Raw genomic sequence first — 25,898 nt, forward strand, 5'->3', positions numbered from 1 at the left:
AATGTGAGCTTATCCATTTGGAGGGGCAAAAGCACGAAGGCAGAATATTATCTGAATGGCGGCAGATTAGGAAAAGGGGAGGTGCAACGAGGCCTGGGTGTCATGGTTCATCAGTCATTGAAAGTTGGCATGCAGGTACAGCAGGCGATGAAGAAGACAAATGGTATGTTGGCCTTCATAGCTAGGGGATTTGAGTATAGGAGCAGGGAGGTCTTACTGCAGTTGTACAGGGCCTTGGTGAGGCCTCACCTGGAATATTGTGTTCAGTTTTGGTCTCCTAATCGGAGGAAGGACGTTCTTGCTATTGAGGGAGTGCAGCGAAGGTTCACCAGACTGATTCCAGGAATGGCTGGACTGACATATGAGGAGAGACTGGATCTCTGGGCCTTTATTCACTGGAGTTTAGAAGGATGAGAGGGAATCTCATGGAAACATATAAGATTCTGATGGGACTGGACAGATTAGATGCGGGAAGAATGTTCCCGATGTTGGGGAAGTCCAGAACCAGGGGACATAGTTTTAGGATAAGGGGTAGGCCATTTAGGACCGAGATGAGGAGAAACTTCTTCACTCAGAGTTGTTAACCTGTGGAATTCCCTGCCGCAGAGAGTTGTTGATGCCAGTTCATTGGATATATTCAAGAGGGAGTTAGATATGGCCCTTATGGCTAAAGAGATGAAGGGATATGGAGAGAAAGCAGGAAATGGGTTATTGAGGAAATGATCAGCCACGATCTTATTGAATGGTGGTGCAGGCTCAAAGGGCCGAATGGCCTACTCCATCTATTTTTCTATGTTTCTATGTTTCTATGAGACTGGCGAATCTCCGAATGGCTAGCTGCACCAGGAGGAGCAGCAGCAGTCATGAAGGAGGCACCGTGGCAATGCCGTCGATGCAAGAGCCACATGTCAGCTTCTCATAAAACATCAGTTCTCTTGAATGGAGGAAGATGAGGGATGCAGCTAATACTGACCATGCTATGTGCTAAGATAATGGCACATCTCTGTGAAACTCCACATTCATACACAAGACGGCAATGCAAAATGGTCGAAGTTACATTTTATTGACAACATCAAAAGAGTCATCATCATCATCATAGGCAGTCCCTCTAAAAGTGAGTTCTTATGTGACTGAACAGTCCAATACGGGAATTACAGTCTCTGTCACAAGTGGGACAGACAGTCGTTGAAGGAAAAGATGGGTGGGGAGTCTGGTTTGCCGCACGCTCCTTCCGCTTCCTATGCTTGCTTTCTGCATGCTCTCGGCGATGAGACTTGAGGTGCTGTTTTGGATCGATAATAATAGACCCAGGTTCGGGATCTGGATGAATGTTAAATAAGAGACAAGACAAATGAAGTAAAGATAAAACACCGTTTACTGAGAGAAAAGAAACATAATACAGCTCATGGCCTTCAGCCCGTCGGGAACTCCGCAACGACGGTTGGTCAGGAGCCTTGGGGGTCCCAGCATCGCTCGCAAATCACGGTCCAAGGTGAAGTTCAAAGAGCTACTGGACATGTCCGTTCCTTTATACTATTGAACAAACATGGGTGCATATGGCTTATGGCCAATTCCTAATCTGTAAGGCCCCAGCTGCTCTTCCACAAAGCATGAGACCTCGAGGCACCGACCGTCCCATAAACAAGCTGGTGTGCGCCTCAAGGTCCCTCTCTCTCTCTCTCTCTCTCTCTGCATCAACAACATTCCACGAGGCATGGAGCAGAAACATACTGTAAATGTCGAAATATCATCATTAACCCTATGTGATTAACCCTATACAATACAGGTGCTCAACACCCTCCCGGATGCTCTTCCTCCACTTAGGGTGGTCTTTAGCCAGGTATTCCCAGATGTCAGTGGGAATGTTGCATTTTATCAAGGAGACTTTGAGGGTGTCCTTGAAACGCTTCCTTTGCCCACCTGGGGCTCGCTTGCCGTGTAGGAATTCTGAATAGAGTGCTTGCTTTGGGAGTTTTGTGACAGGCATGTGAACAATGTAGCCTGCCCAACGGAGCTGGTCGAGTGTGGTCAGTGCTTCAATGTTGGGGATGTTGGCCTGATCAAGAACACTAATGGTGCATCTGTCCTCCCAGGAGACTTGCAGGATCTTGCGGAGACATCGTTGGTGGTTCTTCTCCAGCGATTTGAGGTGTCTACTGTATATGGTCCACATCTCTGAGCCATACAGGAGGGCGGGTATCACTTCAGCCCTGTGGACCATGAGCTTGGTGCCAGATTTGAGGGCCTGATCTTCTAACACTCTCTTCCTCAGGCGGCCGAAAGCTGCGCTGGCGCATAGGAGACGGTGTTGAACCTTGTCGTCGATGTCTGCCCTTGCTGATAATAGGCTCCCGAGGTATGGAAAGTGGTCCACGTTGTCCAGGGCCGCACCGTGGATCTTGGTGACTGGGGGGCAGTGCTGTGTGGTGAGGACAGGCTGGTGGAGGACCTTTGTCTTACAGATGTTTAGTGTAAGGCCCATGCTTTCGTACGCCTCAGTGAAGATGTTGACTATAACTTCAGTCTCGGAATGTGTGCAGACTCAAGTGTCATCCACGCACTGTGGTTCGACAACAGAGGATGGGACAGTCTTGGATCTGGCCTGGAGGAGACAAAGGTTGAACAGATTTCCACTGGTTCTGTAGTTTAGTTCCACTCCAGCGGGGAGCTGGAGTAGCCGTAAACAACACAACAAAACCCCTCACCAGCAATTAATAAAAAATCTTATTAAGTCCCATTGAAACACAATTAACTTAAACAATGTCTGGACAAAGGCCCCTTCCATTAGAAATCCCATGCAACAACATATTTACAACCATTACTTACACGATGAGGACATCTGTCCATGGTGGCCAAAGTCTTTAGTCAGACTTCCTCTGACATTTGCCACCCTTTTCCTTACCTCCCCCTCCCATACCTAGTGCTCCTTCTTAATGTTGCCTCAATGCCTGCAGCAAGGTTGCTTGAGGTCTGCTGTGTGTGTGGGGGGGGGAGTCAGTGCAAATGGCCTAGCAGGACGCTCTGGACCAGCTCTGGGCCTGGAAAGCCCAGCTGCGGACTCCACCAGCATCGACGGCAGCAGTCTGGGATGGCTCGGGTATAGACCGCGGCAGGTGCAAAGGCGGAGTGGCAATGGTGGGAGCCGGAATGCTGTCATCTTGAGCAAGGACAGCACCTTCCATTTCCAACGGCCCACTGCCACTCCCCCGGGGCAGAGCCTCAGCATCTGGAGCAATATGTGTGAGCACACATTGCGAGCCAGCTTCGGCACTGTCACTTCCCTGTTGGACTGTGGGGAACACAGAGAGGATGGCAGCAGGCAGTGTTTGCATGGCATCGCTCTGAGACTTACTCAGAGCAGACTGAGCCTGAAACGCAGCAGTCTGCGAGTTCATACCAGCAATCATTAACAGCATCACATCACGAAGTCCTTGCGTGGCTTCGGCCTGTGCTGTGGTAACTGCTGCCATGTCAACCATGGCATGTGCCATCACCTTTGGCACTTCGCTATCGCTGGTTGAGTCCATCTCCCTCTGTAAGTGGGCAAGGTTAGGCTTGTTGGACTGCTGAGAGGCACGGGCAATGCTTGAGGCAGCCTCCCCCAACCTTAGAGCAAGTGCATCCATGCTCTACGGGACCCTTTCCAATACACCCATGAGCTTGCGGTGCCTTTGCATGGACTCCCTGGACATAGCCTCTAAGTCCAGGTCCACGTCTGACTGCATCTGAGCAGGACTCAGGGGCCGATTCACTCTCCATGGGGCAGGCCCCCGAGCTTCCCCTTCGCACTTTGTGTTGCTGCAGCCCAGAAATTCTGGCTCTTCCACCAATGTGGTGTCCCCACTCGGGTGGAAATGATGGAGTGTCCCGCTCAGTCAACAAACTGCCATCCCCTTCCTCATCATCTCCTCCCTCGGCCGATGTTGACAGCTCACAGGCAGGCTCCCGCGCTTCTGGCTCATCATCTGTAAGCACAAAGCAACAGAAGTGTGGCTAGCAGCAGGGGAGGGGGCAGGGAGGGAAGAAGAAGCTGGCATTGGACATTTAAATGTAAAGTGGGTAGGGCATTTGTTATCAAGAGTCACGGATCTCACAGAAATCCCAAACGTCGTTCACATATCGCCACTGTCTAGCTTCACTGGCTGCTACTGTGGCAACTGCTGTGCCCATGAGGGCAGACACTCACTCCTCCACCTCAGTGAGGTCCTGTATATCAGGCTCCCCTCCTCCAGTGTGCCGCTGCTCTCCCCGATTGTGAACCAGTTTCGCCTGCAAAAAAAACACAAGAATTTGTGAGTGAGTGTGCAGCTCATCGTGTACCACATGTGCCTTCAATAGTAGAATAGCTCCTACTGTCTGGAAGTATGCAAATGTCGATCTGCGTGGCTGTGCATAGTGCATATGGGAATGGTGGGGTGCGTTGAGAGCCACCTAGAATTAAGGATGAGGCTGAAAGTTTGCAAACGCATATCAAGAGTGAAAGGGTAGTGTGAGGAGGGGTGAGACTGAGTAGGGAACACGAAGGTGCGCAATGCTTGGATGTGCAGGGCATGGCTGGTGAACTGAGCCTCAACTTTTCAGGTGGCTTCACCAACAAAGACCATGGCCTGTAACACATAGAGAAGGAGCAGGTACTGCAAAGACTTTACATTGTGTGAGACAGTGAGCTTCACATTATGGTATTGGTACATTAACATACCAAATCACCCTGACGACCCTAGTGAGGTCATTTGAACTTCTTGCAATATTGTGTCGCAGTTCGCACTACCGCATTTCTTGTGCAAATGTGTTGGGTCACCTCCCTGCAAAGCCTGCGGAAAACTCGTGGGATGGGCCTCCTTCCTCCTGGAGGCTGAAGCACATCCCACCTCATTTCAGTTGCCTCTATTAAGGCGTGAATGGCCGTGGCTGAGAAGTGGTGTGCACGCTGGCGACCTTCCTGCTCCTCCATTTTCCTGCTCGGCTCAGAGTGCACAGTTGGAACTGTGCATGTGCATACTTATCGTGACATGCCCTTTAAGAATCGTCTGGCCCCGGATCTTCAATGGCCTTCAGAGGGTGCGCATTTCGTCTTCTAGTTTAGCGCAGAGATTTTCGGTTGGAGTGCCCGAGGAGAGTTGTGGAACGCCTGATTTAGCACCCCCTTTCCCTCTTGGTGCGATTCAACCAAAGTTTCTCGGTAGGAGGAGCGTTTAACTTACCACCCCACCTCGAGTAATGCCTCAAAATGAGTTGCACCAAATTTCCAGCCCAAGAAGTCTTACTACAATTATACCACACGCCACACCTAGAGTAATGTTCTGGTCTCCTTACCTAAAGAAAGACATACTTGCCTTGGCGAGAGTGCAACAAAGGTTCACCAGATTGGTTCCTATGATGAGGGGATGCCCTATGAGGAGAGATTGAGTAGACTAGGCCTATATTCCCTAGAGTTTAGAAGAATGAGAGTAGATCTCATTGAAACATATAAAATTCTTAAGGGACTTAACAGGGATAATGCTGAGAAAAAATGTTTCCCCTGGCTGGGGATTCTAGAACATGGGGTCACAGTCTCCAAATAAGGGGTCGGCCATTTAGGACTGAGGTGAGTAGAAATGTCTTCACTCAAAGGGTTATGAATCTTTGGAATTCTCCATCTCCTACGGTGGATGCTCAATCGTTGAGTATATTCAAGATAGAGGTCGATACATTTTTTGGAACTAAGGGAATTAAGGGATGTAGGGATAATGCGGGAAGGTGGAGTTGATGTAGGAGATCAGCCATGATCTTTTTGAATGGCGAAGCAGACTTGAAGGGCCAAATGGCCTATTCCACCTCCTGTTTCTTATGTTCTTATATTAATTAGATTACCTCAATCTTCTATATTCAACATAATACAAGCCTGGTCTATGAAACCTGTCCTCATAATTTAATCCTTTTAGTCCCAGTATCATTCTGGTGAATCTATACTGCGCCCGCTCCAAGACCAGTATATCCTTTCTGAGTTACGGTGCCCAGAACTGAATACAATGAGGTATAAACAGAGCTCTATACCGCTTAACTTCCACCCCCTTTGCATTCCATCCCTCTTGAGATAAAAGCCAACATTCCATTAGCCTTTTAAAATTATCTTTTATACCTTGTGAACATACGAAAAGGGACAGGAAAAGACCAGCTGGTGCATTGAGCCTGCCCCATCTCTGCATTCTTTATAACTCCGCCTACCATCACTACCCTCCTCCGAACAGTAGTCATTAAATCTCCCCCCATTGTTGTTGTATTTTCATTTGATTTAATTTGTGTTTCCTACCTCAAGTAGTTCTGTAAAAGTACTCTCTAATCCCCCTTGGCTCTCCCTCCATCCCTACCTTCAGCTTCTCCTTAAAACATAACCTTTTTGACCAAGCTTTTACCTACCCCTCGAAAACACTCATTTGGCTTAGTATCCATTTCCTGTGGGAATCCTGTTTTTCAAGTGTATTAGACACATGTCTTGTGCATTGAATGGTACATCCACTTAAGCAAAGGTGTCATCAATTGCAGACAGCCTATGTTTGTATCCAGTGGCCTCCTGTTGTGAAGTGAACAAATGTGGATATTCGACGAGGGGAGAACTGAGCTTATCTGTGATGCCGTCCATAATACAATATTCTGCCAGAATGATCACAAAGATAATTACAAATGAGGGAGGCCAAATTGGCTCATCAAGCTTCCGTAGCATCCCACAGTATTCATACATATTCATACATGGCGATTAGCCACTTGGGTGAAGTGACAAGAGGGGGTGTGAACCTATGGAATTATTTGTCCAAGCATTCGCAGAGGAGGAGAAAGGATTGATAATATACAAAGTAAAATAATGAAATATCCTGTCTGAGTATAATTCTTTTTGTGTTTTGAGTGCTGCATTCATAGTAAAACAAATTTTGGAAACCCAGTTAGTTTTTCTATATTTATTAAGTCTATCAATGTTACATTTCTGTGAAGTAATGCACTTGACAGTGCTATTATTTGTAGCAATTGGAGGTACAATTCCTCTGCTCAAGATGGAGCCTGCACTGTTATTCCTAATCAGATCTTGGAACTACAAAGAACAGTTTTGATAGCCTCCAGCTTGATTTCAATTTTGATTAAATTGGTCTGAATCAAGTTACTTCACTAGAAATTGCTACTCATTTATAGCATATCATTGCAGAGGTTAATAGGGAGCCAGTAATCTGATTAAGGGACGATGTATGCACAAGGTGCCCAGAACAATTTTCACACACTCCCAAAAGCATTTTACTGATGTCAAAGGAAATGTAATACTGTACCATGCCAGCTGAACCACTTTTTATTTAGATCTAGCAGTTTAAAATCAAATTTTAAAATGGCTAAAGAATATGAGGGGTTTGAAATTCTGATTGAACCTGTGTCACGATGAGTTGCTTTTTAATAATAACAGAACATAAGAACATAAGAATTAGAAACAGGAATAGGCCATCTAGCCCCTCGAGCCTGCTCCACCATTCAACAAGATCATGGCTGATCTGGCCATGGACTCAGCTCCACTTACCCGCCCGCTCCCCATAACCCTTAATTCCCTTATTGGTTAAAAATCTATCGATCTGTGATTTGAATACATTCAATGAGCTAGCCTCAACTGCTTCCTTGGGCAGAGAATTCCACAGATTCACAACCCTCTGGGAGAAGAAATTCCTTCTCAACTCGATTTTAAATTGGCTCCCCCGTATTTTGAGGCTGTGCCCCCTAGTTCTAGTCTCCCCGACCAGTGGAAATAACCTCTGCCTATATCTTGTCTATCCCTTTCATTATTTTAAATGTTTCTATAAGATCACCCCTCATCCTTCTGAACTCCAACGAGTAAAGACCCAGTCTGCTCAATCTATCATCATAAGGTAACCCTCTCATCTCCGGAATCAGCCTAGTGAATCGTCTCTGTAACCCCTCCAAAGCTACTATTTCCTTCCTTAAATAAGGTGACCAAAACTGCATGCAGTACTCCAGGTGCGGCCTCACTAATACCCTATACAGTTGCAGCAGGACCTCCCTGCTTTTGTACTCCATCCCTCTCGCAATGAAGGCCAACATTGCATTCGCCTTCCTGATTACCTGCTGCACCTGCAAACTAACTTTTTGGAATTCATGCACAAGGAGCCAAACCCCGGAACCTCCCTCGGGGGCCGGCGCCTCACAACTTGAGCCGCCTCGGGGAAATCCCCTCCGTGCCTTTCAGTTCCGCGCGGAGGGGTTTCCTGTACGGGCTGCTTCTGCACACCCTCAACTTTGCCATCCTCGCCGGCCGTCCGGACACGCCATGGCGTACCATCTTGCCGTCCGGAGGAGGCGGGGGTCCCCGATGGAGGGCCCTCTACGCAGGGGTCCTCCCACTATTCATCGGGGACTTGGCCTGGAGGGTGGTGCACGGAGCAGTGCCGTGCAACAAATTTTTAAGCCGGTTCACGGACTCCCAGGCCGCCTGCAATTTCTGCGGTCTGGAAGAGTCCGTGTTCCATGTTTTTATGGAGTGCACAAGGTTGCAGCCCCTGTTTTATTATTTGAAGGGGCTGCTCCTGAAATTCTGGCTGCACTTCAGTCCCACTCTCCTGATCTTTGGGCACCCTGTGCGGAGGGGAGCGGGTAGGTCCGAAGGCCTCCTCGTAGGACTGCTCCTGGGCACGGCCAAGGGTGCCATCAGCCGGTCCAGGCAGCAGGCGGTCGAGGGGGTCGTTCAACCTGACTGCCTGCCTCTCTTCCGCTCTTACATCCGGTCCAGGGTGTCCTTGGAGATGGAGCAAGCGGTGTCCACCGGTACGCTCGCGGCCTTCCGCGAGAGGTGGGCACCGGAGGGACTGGAGTGCATCATCACGCCCGGCAACCAAATTTTAATTTGATTTTACGTTTTTAAGTTTAATTTGTTTTAATTGCCGGTGCTTTTAGTGTCCCCCTTCCCTTTTATAGGGGGCACTGAAAAATTTGATTTTAGCGCCCCAAAAAAAAAACCAAAAACCCAAAAATAAAAGGGGCCTTGAAAATGTCTGCTGTGTCACCCAGGTCGGGATGGCATGGTTTTAATGTTTTATGTTTTTGCAGGTTAACTCAAAAGAGTTTCATGCACAAGGAGCCAAACCCCGGAACCTCCCTCGGGGGCCGGCGCCTCACAACTTGAGCCGCCTCGGGGAAATCCCCTCCGTGCCTTTCAGTTCCGCGCGGAGGGGTTTCCTGTACGGGCTGCTCCTGCACACTCAACTTTGCCATCCTCGCCGGCCGTCCGGACACGCCATGGCGTACCATCTTGCCGTCCGGAGGAGGCGGGGGTCCCCGATGGAGGGCACTCTACGCAGGGGTCCTCCCACTATTCATCGGGGACTTGGCCTGGAGGGTGGTGCACGGAGCAGTGCCGTGCAACAAATTTTTAAGCCGGTTCACGGACTCCCAGGCCGCCTGCAATTTCTGCGGTCTGGAAGAGTCCGTGTTCCATGTTTTTATGGAATGCACAAGGTTGCAGCCCCTGTTTTATTATTTGAAGGGGCTGCTCCTGAAATTCTGGCTGCACTTCAGTCCCACTCTCCTGATCTTTGGGCACCCTGTGCGGAGGGGAGCGGGTAGGTCCGAAGGCCTCCTCGTAGGACTGCTCCTGGGCACGGCCAAGGGTGCCATCAGCCGGTCCAGGCAGCGGGCGGTCGAGGGGGTCGTTCAACCTGACTGCCTGCCTCTCTTCCGCTCTTACATCCGGTCCAGGGTGTCCTTGGAGATGGAGCACGCGGTGTCCACCGGTACGCTCGCGGCCTTCCGCGAGAGGTGGGCACCGGAGGGACTGGAGTGCATCATCACGCCCGGCAACCAAATTTTAATTTGATTTTACGTTTTAAAGTTTAATTTGTTTTAATTGCCAGTGCTTTTAGTGTCCCCTTCCCTTTTATAGGGGGCACTGGAAAAATGTGATTTTAGCGCCCCAAAAAAAACCAAAAAAAAAATGAAAAACACAAAAAAAAACAAAAAAAGGAAAAAAGGGCCTTGTAAATGTCTGGTGTGTCACCCAGGTCGGGTGGCATGGTTTAATGTTTTATGTTTTTGCAGGTAGACTCCAAAAAGAGTTTCATGCACAAGGACCCCCAGGTCCCTCTGCACCGCAGCATGTTGTAATTTCTTCCCATTCAAATAATATTCCCTTTTACTGTTTTCTTTTTCCAAGGTGGATGACCTCACATTTTCCGACATTGTATTCCATCTGCCAAACCTTAGCCCATTCGTTTAACCTAACTGAATCTCTTTACAGCCTCTCTGTGTCCTCTACACAACCCGCTTTCCCACTAATCTTTGTGTCATCTCCAAATTTTGTTACACTACACTCTGTCCCCTCTTCCAGGTCATCTATGTATATTGTAAACAGTTGTGGTCCCAGCACCGATCCCTGTGGCACACCACTAACCACCGATTTCCAACCCGAAAAGGACCCATTTATCCCGACTTTCTGCTTTCTGTTAGCCAGCCAATTCTCGATCCATGCTAATACATTTCCTCTGACTCCGCGTACCTTTATCTTTTGCAGTAACCTTTTGTGTGGCACCTTATCGAATGCCTTTTGGAAATCTAAATACACCACATCCGTCGGATACACCTCTATCCACCATGCTCGTTATATCCTCAAAGAATTCCAGTAAATTAGTTAAGCATGATTTCCCCTTCATGAATCCATGTTGCGTCTGCTTGATTGCACTATTCCTATCTAGATGTCTCGCTATTTCTTCCTTAATGATAGCTTCAAGCATTTTCCCCACTACAGATGTTAAACTAACCGGCCTATAGTTACCTGCCTTTTGTCTGCCCCCTTTTTTAAACAGAAGTGTTACATTAGCTGCTTTCCAATCCGCTGGTACCTCCCCAGAGTCCAGAGAATTTTGGTAGATTATAACGAATGCATCTGCTATAACTTCCGCCATCTCTTTTAATACCCTGGGATGCATTTCATCTGGACCAGGGGACTTGTCTACCTTGAGTCCCATTAGCCTATCCAGCACTACCCCCCTAGTGATAGTGATTATCTCAAGGTCCTCCCTTCCCACATTCCCGTGACCAGCAATTTTTGGCATGGTTTTTGTGTCTTCCACTGTGAAGACCGAAGCAAAATAATTGTTTAAGGTCTCAGCCATTTCCACATTTCCCATTATTAAATCCCCCTTCTCATCTTCTAAGGGACCAACATTTACTTCAGTCACTCTTTACCGTTTTATATATCGGTAAAAGCTTTTACTATCTGTTTTTATGTTTTGCGCAAGTTTACTTTCGTAATCTATCTTTCCTTTCTTTATTGCTTTCTTAGTCATTCTTTGCTGTCGTTTAAAATTTTCCCAATCTTCTAGTTTCCCACTAACCTTAGCCACCTTATACGCATTGGTTTTTAATTTGATACTCTCCTTTATTTCCTTGGTTATCCACGGCTGTTTATCACTTCTCTTACCGCCCTTCTTTTTCACTGGAATATATTTTTGTTGAGCACTATGAAAGAGTTCCTTAAAAGTCCTCCACTGTTCCTCAATTGTGCTACCGTTTACTCTGTGTTTCCATTCTACTTTAGCCAACTCTGCCCTCATCCCACTGTAGTCCCCTTTGTTTAAGCATAGTACGCTCGTTTGAGACACTACTTCCTCACCCTCAATCTGTATTACAAATTCAACCATACTGTGATCACTCATTCCGAGAGGATCTTTTACTAGGAGATCGTTTATTATTCCTGTCTCATTACACAGGACCAGATCTAAGATAGCTTGCTCCCTTGTAGGTTCTGTAACATACTGTTCTAAGAAATAATCCCGTATTCATTCTCTGAATTCCTCCTCAAGGCTACCCCGTGCGATTTGATTTGACCAATCGATATGTAGGTTAAAATCCCCCATGATTACTGCCGTTCCTTTTTCACATGCCTCCATTATTCCCTTGATTATTGCCCGCCCCACCATGAAGTTATTATTTGGGGGCCTATAAACTATGCCCACCAGTGACTTTTTCCCCTTACTATCTCTAATCTCCACCCACAATGATTCAACGTTTTGTTCATTAGAGCCAATATCGTCTCACACAACTGTCCTGATATCATCCTTTATTAACAGAGCTACCCCACCTCCTTTCCCTTCTTGTCTATCTTTCTGAATTGTCAGATACTCCTGTATGTTTAATTCCCAATCTTGGCCACCCTGCAACCACGTTTCTGTAATGGCCACCAAATCATACCCATTTGTAATGATTTGTGCCGTCAACTCATTTACTTTATTTCGAATGCTGCGTGCGTTTAGGTAGAGTGTTGTAATACTAGATTTTAAACCATGATTTTTAGTTTTGACCCCTCCTGCAGCCCCTTTATATTTCTTCAGAGGCTGTGCAAATGACTCAGTGCTATACATGCCATATTATATATATATATATATATGTGTGATTGCATACATGTCCATCTGCAATTGTGCAAGCAAGCAGCTATGATAGGGGAAATTTTAACCTAAAGAAACAAGTTGGTTTGGAGTGTAGAGGTAGTTAAATTATTAAAAATCGGATTCACGACCTGAATCTGCACACGTCCGGTTTTAATGGAGGCCAGACGGGAAGCAGAATGGGGGTGTCAATTTAAATATTCTAATGAGGTTGGAAGCCTCGTTTTTTTAACCTCTGTTTTGTTTTTAACTGCATGTGGATGAGCTTTGCACATTTTGTAAAACCGGCAGTTACAGTAAGGCGGCGACTGCTGGATCCAGGAGGTAAGTGCCATATTTACCGACCTCCTGGATCCAGGGTCTCTACCTAACCCAACTCCCGCAATCAGAGATCCCTCCTACAAGGCCTTCGATAACCCCCCCCCCTCCAGGCCTCTCCCCACCTTCACACCCCCGCACCAATGATGCTGTGGCCGGCCACGATCTTCTCTGTCCCCCCCCCCCACTGATCCTTCGGTGGCTGGCCACGAACTTTCCTTCACCCACCATCACACACACCCGCCCCCCCCCACCCCGCCCCCACCCCGCCAACCCGATCCTTTTAATGGCCCGGCCCCCAATCTTCTGCCCGACGACCACCCCACCCCCCCCCCAATCCCCACCACCCGATCCTTTTAACACCCTCTCTTCTCTGTGCAGCCTAGTGCCGCAGGCCTGCCCACTTGCAGCCAGCCTCTCAATCTGGCTGGTTGCGGGCAGGAAACTAGTGGGGTACCGCAAGGTTCTGTGCTGGGGCCCCAGCTGTTTACATTGTACATTAATGATTTAGACGAGGGGATTAAATGTAGTATCTCCAAATTTGCGGATGACACTAAGTTGGGTGGCAGTGTGAGCTGCGAGGAGGATGCTATGAGGCTGCCGAGTGACTTGGATAGGTTAGGTGAGTGGGCAAATGCATGGCAGATGAAGTATAATGTGGATAAATGTGAGGTTATCCACTTTGGTGGTAAAAACAGAGAGACAGACTATTATCTGAATGGTGACAGATTAGGAAAAGGGGAGGTGCAACGAGACCTGGATGTCATGGTACATCAGTCATTGAAGGTTAGCATGCAGGTACAGCAGGCAATTAAGAAAGCAAATGGCAGGTTGGCCTTCATAGTGAGGGGATTTGAGTACAGGGGCAGGGAGGTGTTATTACAGCTGTACAGGGCCTTGGTGAGGCCACACCTGGAGTATTGTGTCCAGTTTTGGTCTCCTAACTTGTGAAAGGACATTCTTGCTATTGAGGGAGTGCAGCGAAGGTTCACCAGACTGATTCCTGGGATGGCGGGACTGACATATCAAGAAAGACTGGATCAACTGGGCTTGTATTCACTGGAGTTCAGAAGAATGAGAGGGGATCTCATAGAAACGTTTAAAATTCTGACGGGTTTAGACAGGTTAGATGCAGGAAGAATGTTCCCAATGTTGGGGAAGTCCAGAACCAGGGGTCACAGTCTAAGGATAATGGGTAAGCCATTTAGGACCGAGATGAGGAGAAACTTCTTCACCCAGACAGTGGTGAACCTGTGGAATTCTCTACCACAGAAAGTTGTTGAGGCCAATTCACTAAATATATTCAAAAAGGAGTTAGATGTAGTCCTTACTACTGGTGGGATCAAGGGGTATGGCGAGAAAGCAGGAATGGGGTACTGAGGTTGCATGTTCAGCCATGAACTCATTCAATGTCGGTGCAGGCTCGAAAGGCTGAATGGCCGACTACTGCACCTATTTTCTATGTTTCTATCTGCCACAGGACCAGTCTCGCAGCTATGTCCTTCAGGACTCAGCCAGCTTGGTCTGTATTGGTGCTACCGAGCCACTCTTGGTGATGGACGCAGAGTAGATTCTGTCTACTAGATTCTTTAATTCCACTGGAGCAGATAAGAATAGTTACAGTATGATAAAGGGATTCGATAGGGTAGATAACGACAAACTATTATCTCCATTAAGTCTATGGTTCTGTTCTTTGTTTTTCTCCCAAAATGTACTACCTCACACTTAGCCACATTAACTTGCACCTGTCACATGGCTACCCACCCCACTAACTGTCTGTCTTCCTGAAGTCTTTTGCTATCCTCCTACTTTTCTGTCTTCAGCAAATTTTACATTATGCTCCCTATATCCAAGCAACACCCATTTACCATAACTATTTCTTCATCAACCAACATTCTATCCACATTTCCTCTTGTACCATATGCCTGAATCTTTTGAACATGCCTTTTGTGAGACGGCTTATGGAAGGCCTTTTGAAAACCCATATACACGACATTTACTGCGTTCCTCTATCTATCCAATTGGTCAGTTCTTCAAAAAACTATTACATTTGTCAAACATGACTTGCCTTTAAGAAATATCCTCTGACTCTTGGGCGTAGGGGAAAATGATTCAGAGCAGTTTCACCCCAGTTCTTTGTGCCCATGAAGCCACAGCACAAAACGATCCCTAATTTAGCATTAAATTGGCATTCTCACCAGCAACTGGAAATGTGACGTTTCACTGACAATATAGTATTTCAGTTATCTCAATCGGGCAAAACGCATCTCATTTCCAAATTTTACAAAACAAGATAAGAAATAAATAATTTTAAAAATAAAAATTATTCAAATTTCAGTTAACTTAGGGGGGAAACCGTTCTCTTTTTATTGAAGAAAAACTTATAAATATCTAATATTCTAACCGTAAAATATTCTGTGCATTTGACTTTTTTGTTGAGTTTATTAAATCCTGCCTTTGAGGCTGTATAAAGAGAGATTATGAACTCTTTATGTAGATGTGATTACAGTCTATTTATAGCAGTAATGCTAAATTTATAATCAGAGGTGAATCTAGCTCTTCTGTAGAATAATGCCAGCATAATGCAGCACTGTAATGCCCTGCCCTGTCCAGGCTCACACATGAAGAATGGCCACTCAGGTGAGGTACTGAAGTGTGCCCATGGGACTGTAGCCCAGCAAATGGTCAGCACCTTCAGGAGAGGAGAAATTGGGCAAGAAAAGCATAAGACCCAATGGCCCAAAGATTAAAGGCACTACCTGGTGTAGATCTGAGCCTTATAAACTAGAAGGTGCAACTTTAAAGTATGAATGGATGTTAAGTAAAAACAGTCTCATGATTGAATCAGCTGCTAAAATTCACCTGTTTAGGTTTACACATGAAGACCTGTGGGATCACACCACAGCAGGAGTTAATAACTTTAGGGGGAGACTTGGGAACAAAAAGATTATTTTGCTTTTTATTTTAGTGTTTCTATCCATTAGGAAGGGAAAGGGAGATTGGCCATATTTTTAATGGCAGATCATAGATATTAAATTGCCAGCGACTGGTTAGTACATAGTTTAAGCACATTGGGAGCGATGTTCACCACCTTCACCTGGCGTGAAGGCCTCATAATGGGCTCGGTAGCCTTCATCATCATCATCATCATAGGCAGTCCCTTGGAGTCGATGATGTCTTGCTTCAACTGTAAAAGTGAGTTCTCAGGTGACTGTACAGTCCAATTTGGGACCTACAGTCTCTGTCACAGGTGGAGCAGAAAAGGATGGTCAGGAAGCCTGGGTTGACGTATGCTCCTTCCGCTGTCTACACTTGGTTTCTGCTTGTTCTTGGCGATGGGACTCGAGATGCTCAGCGCCCTCCCGGATGCTCTTCCTCCACTTTGGGCAGTCGTGGGCCAGGGATTCCCAGGTGTCGGTGGGGATGTTACACTTTGTCAAAGAGGCCTTGAGGGTGTCCTTGAAGCGTTTCCTCTGTCCACCTGGGGCTCGCCTGCCATGTCGAAGCTCCGCGTAGAGCACTTGCTTTGGGCATCTCGTGTCGGGCACGCGGGCAATGTGGCCCGCCCAACGGAGCTGATCGAGTGTGGTCAATGCTTCGATGCTGGGGATGTTGGCCTGAGCGAGAACATTGACGTTAACACCGCTGGCTCCATTTGAAAGAGGCTCACTGCCAGGTTCCCAAAGCGTCCACCTACTTCCAGCAATTGGCCACTATTAATATGGAAATCAGAGTTCTAGGACATAAATAATACACTGATTGCCAGTTTTGGTTGGAATTGGTTGAGCATTCATTCAGTTCCGCAGGCGAAGGAACTGAAGAGGCCCACCAAACCCCAGAGGAGCACTTATGTGTCAAATTTAGTGTTCCTCCGGGGTGCACAAAAATAATCGGGGTCGCTGCTGCCCCGGGACCTCCACTCTCTACGATTGTGTACCTCACCCCCACTCTCCCACACTTTACCTTGCTAGCAGAAGCCACGGCCCGATCTTGAGGCCTCTTGAGGAAGCTGCATCGGGACACCTGATTGGCATCCCAGAGCTTACATGCCAAATTTAAATACGGCTGGGGCCTCAAAATCGAGGCGGCCTCTTCATGGCCGGAGGAGGTGGCCGGCAAAAAGTCAAAATTAACTCCATTGTGAGAGGAACAAACTTTAGCCCCTCAGTTATGAAAATTATCAAAGCTGTCGTGGCAAAACCAGCAGTTGATCTTGGAGCGCATAGGATACTATCGCGTATAATAGTCATTGGCAAGTCTCATAACAAGATTGGGTAGTTGGCAGATCCACTGTTTACTAGTGCACTCTCTCCATTTGTGTCTCTGGCCTTTTTCTGTTTTCTACCACAGAACTCTAAAACAGGAGCCTTGCCCCTGCCAATTTTTAAAAAGCCAGACAATGGACCTGAAAATCGGGTGGGTGTGCAGGGGGTGGATGATCTGACGAGGGCAGTTTTATCCCACCACCCCTCCCATCCAAAATGAAAGTGCTGCGCTTTGATTCAGCAAGACAACCATTACAAGGGCCAATGGTTTACGGTGACTAAGTGAATCAAATTACGTGGATTCCAGGATTTTTCACCAGTGTTTGGGTTTGCATTTTGTGTAGTTTTTCCATTTTCTTTTCTATACTCCACACAATTGGTATTGTGTGAAACCTGTTGACCAGCTCTTCTTCAGCCTGCTCTGTCGGGCTCATTCCCTATCACACTGTATGCTATGACGGCAATGCCTTTTAACCAGGGAACAACTATATATATTTTTTTTAAATTAAAAGAATGTTTGCACATTCACTGGCCAGTTTAAAAGCTGGGGAATATTTCCTGCATCCGCTGTGTGTAATAGAATTATAATCCTATTGATAAAGAACAACTTTATTACACATAGCTCACAAAGGAAACCTTCCTACTTATTGATTTATTTGTGTGGCTGCATGGGAATTGGTTATTAACTTAAATGGCATATAATCCTCAGAATTAAACTGGAATAGAAAATTGATATTATTCTGTCTTACAGTAAATGGTTGATATTGCAGTTAACTTGCAAAGAGCCTTGAATTTTTCAGTGCCAAATCAATGGTGCAACCTCTAGCTTGGGTGACATTATAGACAGCTTTGCAGTTATGATTTTTTTAAACCTGGATTAGTAGACAGCTCCTGCAATAATCAAGCTTTGAAAACCAAAGCCTGCCATCACTATTTACTCCATCTTCTCTTCTACCCTTTTTGCCATTGGTGCTTTTAAAGGATATATTCATTCACACTTTATGGGCATCGCTGGCACGGTGTGGGTGAGCATTGTTCTTTGTAGTGATCTGATGCAACTGAGTGGCATGCTAGACCACTTCTGAGCATAGTTAAGAGTCAGTCATGTTGGTATGGCACTGGAGAAACATATAAGGCAGACTGGATAAGGATGACAAATTTCCATCCTTCAAGGACATTAGTGAATCAGTTGGATTTGTATGGAAATTTTACAGGGCATTTTTACAGGTCACAACTTTTTAGTTTTAATTTTTTAAACTGAGTTAAAATTTTCAAACTGCCAAGGTTGAATTTGAAATGGAATATTAATCCAGGCTTCCAGATTACTAGCTCAGTAACAGACAGCCTACTCTACTGTACCCCTACACAGTGCTGTCCTGCACTGTGGGATTTGGCCTATCACCTCAATTTAAAACAAATTAGACTCTCATTAAGGCAAATTATTTGGAGTAGCATAACATCCTGCAACAATTCCCATGAATTACTATGTAGTATGATTTGGTGCCACATTTTTGCATAAAAATTCCCAGCGGCAGTGAAACTAATGGGTTCTGAGCGAAAACAAATCTCTTCTCCCAACAATCACCAATGTTTGCAGTAATGGATCTGCACTATGCTTCCTGTTCTAACACTTGTTGTTTCTTAATTTCTTTCCTCAAGGATTTAATACGACGGGACATACTTTACTACAAATGCAGAATTGATATGGACAAGTATGAAATGAATGACGTTGGTGATGGGAGAGATGATGAATTTAATGTTAACGCCAAGAATGCCTTCAAACTTAAGAACAAGGAAACAGAGGAAGTGCACTTATTCTGTGTAAAGAAGCCAGAGGAGAAGCAAAGGTGGTTGCGAGCACTTCATGAAGAGAGGAAAATGGTTCAAGAAGATGAAAAGATAGGCAAGATCATTTGCTATTTCTCTTCCCCTGCTATATTTATAGTAATAACAGGCTAAGAACCATTTCAGTTTGTTGAAATTCTGCAGAGCACAAATGTTCTATTGGTGAAGAAAATGAAGGATTCTGCATGGGTGGGAACAGATTATAAGGACTGACTCAGTTGAAATAGTTGTCACAAATTGTAAAAGCAAAGCCTAAGCTCTGGGAGTGGGTTACTGTTCATAGCTGCTTTTAGATTGATAGTGGGACACTGGAAGAATGGTGGTTTAGGAAAGATCCACAACTTTCAAGTGTCGCTCTCCCCTTTATAATTTACCATTGTGCTGCTGATTATTATAGGGTTCATTGATAGCAAAGGATTCATTTTTCATTACTTCCAACAGCAGATCTATCAACACAAGAGAAGATGGATTCCAGGGGGTATTAAACCTCAAAATTTGTCTTCTTTATGATTGTCAGATGTGATCAGTGATAGATGTATTCTACTTCTGCCACTGATGGCACATTATCAAAAAAAAATTGCCTTGTAATTCTCACCCAATTTTTTTAATGTATGGGTTGCTCTAGCACACTCCTTGCTGTAACTTCAACAGGAGTGCATTATGAGGGCTGGAAGTTAGACTGGGGTCTGGATATACTGCCTTAAGTCAGGGATTTCGGGATAGCCTGTTGTGGGCAGAACCTCGAACAAAGCCATCGACGTAAGGGCTGGGGTGTTCCCAATGTTGGGAGTTCCCAGGTCCCTGGTGGGCTAAAGTACCAGGAGTCATCATCATCATTATCATAGGCAGTCCATCGAAATCAAGGAAGACTTGCTTCCACTCTAAAAATGAGTTCTTCGATGACTGAACAGTCCAATACGGGAATTACAGTCTCTGTCGCAGGTGGGACTGACAGTCGTTGAAGGAAAGGGTGATTGGGAAGATTGGTTTGCAGCACGCTCCTTCCGCTGCCTGTGCTTGCTTTCTGCATGCTCTAGGCGACGAGGCTCGAGGTGCTCAGTGCCCTCCCGGATGCTGTTCCTCCACTTAGGGCGGTCTTTGGCCAGCGACTCCAAGGTATTGGTGGGGATGTTGCATTTTATCAAGGAGGGTTTGAGGATGTCCTTGAAATATTTCCTCTGCCCACCTGGGGCTCACTTGCTGTGTAGGAGTTCCGAGTAAAGCGCTTGCTTTGGGAGTCTTGTGTCAGGCATGCGAACAATGTGGCCCATGCAACGGAGCTGGTTGAGTGTGGTCAGTGCTTCAATGCTGGGGATGTTGGCCTGATCGAGGACGCTAACTTTCGTGCTTCTGTCCTCCCAGGGGATTTGCAGGATCTTGTGGAGACATCGTTAGTGGTATTTCTCCAGCGATTTGAGGTGTCTACAGTATACTGTCCATGTCTCTGAGCCATACAGGATGGCAGGTATCACTACAACCCTGTAGACCATGAGCTTGGTGGCAGATTTGAGGGCCAGGTATAGCATCCCTACCACCAATGGAAGTAGTGCCCAACTGGGATTGTAGCCACTTCGGTAGGTGCGCACCCTAGATGTGACCCTAGTGGCATGAATGCCTGTCAATGGCATGGTTATTAAAGGATTTTCTCCTGACCCTGCAAACCAGGCACTAAGGCCACCATTCATCCCCTGTGTAGATTTTCAGTTCTGTTGTATCAGCCATGGCTCTGTGAATAGCACACTCGCCTCTGAGTCAGAAGGTTGTGGGTTCAAGGGACTTGTGCGCATAACTCTAGGCTGACATCCAGTGCAGTACTGAGGGAGTGCTGCCCTGTCGGAGGTGCTGTCATTTGGATGAGACGTTAAACCGAGGGCACGCCTGCTGTCTCAGGTGGACGTAAAAGATCCCATGGCACTATTTTGAAGAAGAGCAAGGAACCTATCCCCGGTATCCTGGCCAATATTTATCCCTCAATCAGCATAACAACAGATTATCTGGTCATTATCACATTGCTGTTTGTGGGAGCTCGCTATGCACAAATTGGCTGTCATGTTTCCCACATTACAAAAGTGACTACACTTCAAAAGCACTTCATTGGCGGTAAAGCGCTTTGAGATGTCCAACAGTCGTGAAAGGCGCTACATAAATCCAAGTCTTTCTTTCTTTCTTTATAATGTTACCAAAAAGAGTAGTAAGCCTGAGGATTGGGAGGATTTTAGAATTCAGCAAAGGAGGACAAAGAAATTGTTAAGAAAAGAGAAAAATAAATATGAGAGTAAATTAGCAAGAGACATAAAAACAGATTGTAAATGTTTCTATAGATATGTCAAAAGGAAGAGATTAGTGAAAGTAAATGTGGGCCCATTAGAGGCAGAGACAGGAGAAATTATAATGGGCAATAAGGAAATGGCAGAGACATTAAACAAATACTTTGGGCCTGAAATTGATGGCCTTACCACCCACTGCCGCTGACTGCCCCCGACATTCCTCTTGAAGTTGCGGCCAGTACCATTTTCTTTTGGTGTGGAGTGGGCAGGAGGGAAGAACCGCCCGCTAACGTCAGCGAATGGCCGAGTGGCGCAACTGACCTCCTGCCCGCCAAGATGCCATATTGATGCGGGCGGGAGTTGGCGCCAGAACAGGGAAGAACCGCTGGCTGGAGGCTGTTCTATCCCCGACGGTGAGTATGAAGAGTTGGAAAAAAAAGGTTCATAAACACTTTTAAAATGTTTTATTTACAGCGACTTACCTGCATGGAGTTCCCTGAAGGTGTTCCGATGTTTCTTTTTACTCTTTTCCTTTTCAGGTCTTCGACCCTCCGTGGGCCCGACTCCATTCTTGGTGACACTTGGGCGGCAAGCACCTTTGTCGCTGAGATTGGGAGCTCCCGCCGGCTGCTGCCCAGATTGGTGACATAAGTCCCTCTTTTGCTGCCCGTCACCTTTTCAAGGACCTTTTACGATGAAAACCCTGCCCAAAGTACCGTCAGGTACCTTGGCGGCCATCGGCGGTCCTTTGGGTGGCACTTGGGCAGGCGGGGGCCTTCACCAATTTTGACCCCTCTATATCTGTCTTTCTTTTTATTAAAGTTATTGGAGCAATGCCTTGCGCCATTGTGCTTGATAACAATGCAGAAAAGTTAACTTTAATAGAGAGTTTATTAAACAATGATTAATGAATCAGTGTTGCTGCACATAGAAGATTTAAAGAAAAAACTTACAATGATATATTACCTTTTACCTTTAATTGGGAATCAGGACTTCCCAAGCCAATAGATTAATGGTTTTTGCATATCTCTTCAATTGAGTGGCAATATAGTAAAAGGAATGAATGATGCTCACAAGCTGGCACTGAAAGTATGCCAGGCATAGATTATATATAGCAAACAGACAAATTTAATATGAATAGTTTAAGCACAGTATACTGGTGGTTCATTCTTTTGAACATTTGTCCCAGAATTATAGAATAGAATCATAAAATAGAATCATAGGACAGAAGGAGGTCATTCAGCCTGTCGAGCCCGTGCTGGCTTTCTGCAAGAACAAGATCCTGTCTGACTCAATGACAGAATTCCTGGAGGTTTTGCTTATTGTTATGTTATATGTTGATATGCACATTCACTTGGATTATTATGTGGAGGCTAAAGTCAAATTGAGAGAGCAAAGGTTGTTGCCTTCTGCTAGTGCTGGAGGATCTGGATTTTGAAGGGAATTGGACAGATGCACAATTTTCAGTGAAGTATACATCGTTTCCGATGTAGTAGATTCCATACTTGCTTTCATCCATCATGAAAGCATGACAGTTGAATCAGATCTTGACCTCACCTGCCATACATATACACAGGGGTCATTGGATAGCAATCATGATCATGATCTTAAACTGCCTGAAGACATGCTGTAACTCCTGCCTTAGCTCAGATCAGCTAACTCAGTACAGACCTCGAATTGAACATGTATATAAAGCTTGGATCAGAATGTTTTGCATCTGAACACCATAGCAGAGACTGAGTTGATAATCTGATACTCCAGTGCAGCAATGAGGGAGTACTGCATTGTTGGAGATGCTGTTTTGCTTGCTTTGGTGACTCAGGTAAATTCTAAAGATGGTATGGCTCTGTTCAAAGAAAAGCAAGAAGCTTTCTCAGGCTCAAGGCCAATATTACGCCTGCAACCAATACCACCAAAAACAGCTTAACCAATTATTCATTTCATTGTTGTATGTGGGAAATTAATAGCACAGAATAGTTGTCACATTTGCCTATATATAAAGGTGCTATATAAATGCAAATATTACTACTACATCAACATCATCATCATAAGCAGCCCCTCAGAATCGAGGAAGACTTGCTTCCAATCTTAACATGAGCTCTTAGGTGGCTGAACAGTCCAATACGAGAACCACAGTCTCTGCCACAGGTGGGACAGATAGTCGTTGAGGGAAGGTGTCGCTGGGACTGGTTTGCCGCACGCTCTTTCCCCAGCCTGCACTTGATTTCTGCATGCTCTCGGTGATGAGACTCGAGGTGCTCAGTGCCCTCCCAGATATACTTCCTCCACTTAGGGCGGTCTTTGGCCAGGGACTCCCAGGTGTCAGTGGGGATGTTGCACTTTATCAGGGAGGCTTTGAGACGACAACATCTTGGCTGGCTGACAAGTGTGAAAAAATTCTTTATCCCATGACCTTTTTTGTTTGGCTTCTCACGTGTCAATTGAGATGAGTGTACTGTACAATAACATTTTCAATATATAGGGATAAAAACTCTGTTGTGCCAGCTCTTGACTCCTTAAATGGACACAAATTCATAGGCTGGGCACCTGCAATTTCCTAGTACACGTTCCCAGTGTGTGCCAGGAGCAGGAGCCAGTGTAGTGGAACTTTGACCTCATAGTTGCTAACTTAGAACTGTTTATTTATGGGAAGCAGATTACTGTAAAATAGATAGATGTTAAGACACTGAAATGCTACTTTTTATTAATGAATGATCTCATTAGACATATTATTGGTTAAACACTTTATCTAATGTGTACAGTACGTGATATTAAGCCCATTTTTTTGACGTTGATACCTCTGCCATGTAAATGCTGAGCAGTGGGTTTTGTGCTTAGACATATTGCACACAGCCAACCAGATGTTTTCAGGCCAATCCCAATTGCATATTCATGGAAAACTCCTGACTTGGATTGGAGCTCCGGCTGGGAGCTCACACAGAGAACTGGGAGGAATTTCTGGCACACCACAACAGTCATTTAAAGGGGTGGCTTTGAACCATTGAAAAATTCATCTGAGCCTGAAGTTCTCTGTTGAAATATGGAGCAACAGCAGCCATGAACATCCTGCTTCATGGATGCAGCTGTGGTGCTGCTGCTTCAGGAAGTGGTGAAAGGCGGATTATTCTTGTTGGCACTCCAAGACATCCTCCTTACAAGAAAGTGTTCAGTCTGTGTCGGAGGAGGTGGTAGAAAGGGTGAATGCAGTGACCAACAACCAGAAGCTCTGAGAGTAAAGGAGAAAGATTTTTCTCAAGAGAAAATTTGCCACAACTCTGCTACCTAGCAATTTGCTATATCAAGTAGATGAGCAACCGATGTATACCTTAAAGTGTTGCCGCTCAACCTACTGCACTTTGACTGTAGTGCATTCAAAGCACTCAGACAGCCTTGTAGCTTTTATATAGCTTAATATGCAGGCCCGCGCTGTAGCAAGCATATTATCCAGCTGAAACTTAAAACTGAAACTTTTGTTGCACTTAAAACTGTATTGTGTGTCCACTGCAAACAATATTCCAAGCAAGCCTAGGTAGATGATGCTTGCTCATTGACTTACACACATGCTAGGATGCCAGATGGACACTAGCATCTCATTTTATTTGCTCTTCAAACACCCAGCAGCTCAAACCTACTTCTCTGCCTTCTGGACAAGACAGGACATAACAGGATGAAGCATAGCCACGTAGGAAAAGATCTTTCAAAATAGCAATTCATCGCAATTTCAAATCTGAGTCACTTTAAAGAAACAATGCTGGAAATTGTAGGGACTGACAGCACTGAGGAATTGGAGTAGGGTAAAGTTTCCCAAACTCAGAGCTAATACCATCCACTGCCTGCTACCTTTTTCTCTGCTACTCACTCACTGAGTCACTCATTCATTCACTCCCACAGAGCCATACACTCCAAGTACCACACACACATTGCCATTTAAGCAGCGTGCAAATGTATGTCATTGAGCCAGCATTCAAACATATCTTCTGTTTCGATAGATGCCTACCCAAGAACCAGCTCAAGCTCTCATTGAACCTCACTCCACTTTTCTCAAGCACCACCCGAGGGAATAGTCAACTTGAAGAGTCAGTGCCAGATGAATCACAAAGTATGCTTGAGCAGGATTGTATGATGGTGTCAGTAAAGGTATAAGATCCTGCTGCAGCCACAAAGCCTAAGGGTTCAGACCTCATGGGGTCTATATATAAAAGAAGGTTGCTATCTGAGCATGGTTATCTTCTGTAGTCAGTTGAGACTGTGCAAACACACTGCAAGGTTTGTCATTGACTGAAGAGGAGTTCACTAATCACATGTGCAATCATGCAGCACAATTTATTGGAACTGCATACCATCATGAAGAGCATGGCAAGTGGAGGGGGGGGTGGGGCTAAGTTAAATGAGGCAACGTCATGCCGGCAGCCCTGCGCGTGCACGTTGAAGCGCGCGCGCCCGCACGCGCAGTAGCCCAGAAACATTGGCACTTGGCCATTTTTAAAGGGACTTAAAGAAAAGTGTTGATTTGTCTCGTGGACCCCGATCCCGTGGCTGAATGGCCTCAGCTTCCCTCGCAGCTTGAAGGCTGCTTGCTTGCTGTGTCTTTGGCCGCCGTCAGTCACTGCTGCCGCCCCTATCCTGTGGCTGAATGGCCTCAGCTTCCCTCGCAGCTCGAAGGCTGCTTGCTTGCTGTGTCTTCGGCTGCCGTCGAGCCACTGACGCCACCCCTGTCTCCTACAGGGAAGGAAGGCCTGCCTGAAGCACCGCAGCTCGAAGGCTGCTTGCTGCCGTTGTTGGGCTGCCGTCGAGTCACT

The 25,898-nt window shown here is 46.0% G+C and overlaps 1 protein-coding gene across 2 annotated transcripts in view; it reads left to right on the forward strand.

Annotated features, from left to right (window-relative positions):
* The window catches only part of arhgef9a (Cdc42 guanine nucleotide exchange factor (GEF) 9a), a 154,416-nt gene that overhangs the window by 93,811 nt on the left and 34,707 nt on the right, over positions 1-25,898 (forward strand). For both annotated transcript variants that reach the window (XM_070881994.1, XM_070881995.1), the window contains one exon: positions 18,647-18,890. In XM_070881994.1, coding sequence (XP_070738095.1) covers positions 18,647-18,890 — 244 coding nt within the window. The remainder of the gene's footprint in view (positions 1-18,646; positions 18,891-25,898) is intronic.

The sequence above is a fragment of the Pristiophorus japonicus genome, chromosome 6 (genome assembly GCF_044704955.1).
Source record: "Pristiophorus japonicus isolate sPriJap1 chromosome 6, sPriJap1.hap1, whole genome shotgun sequence".
Classification (NCBI taxonomy): domain Eukaryota; kingdom Metazoa; phylum Chordata; class Chondrichthyes; family Pristiophoridae; genus Pristiophorus; species Pristiophorus japonicus.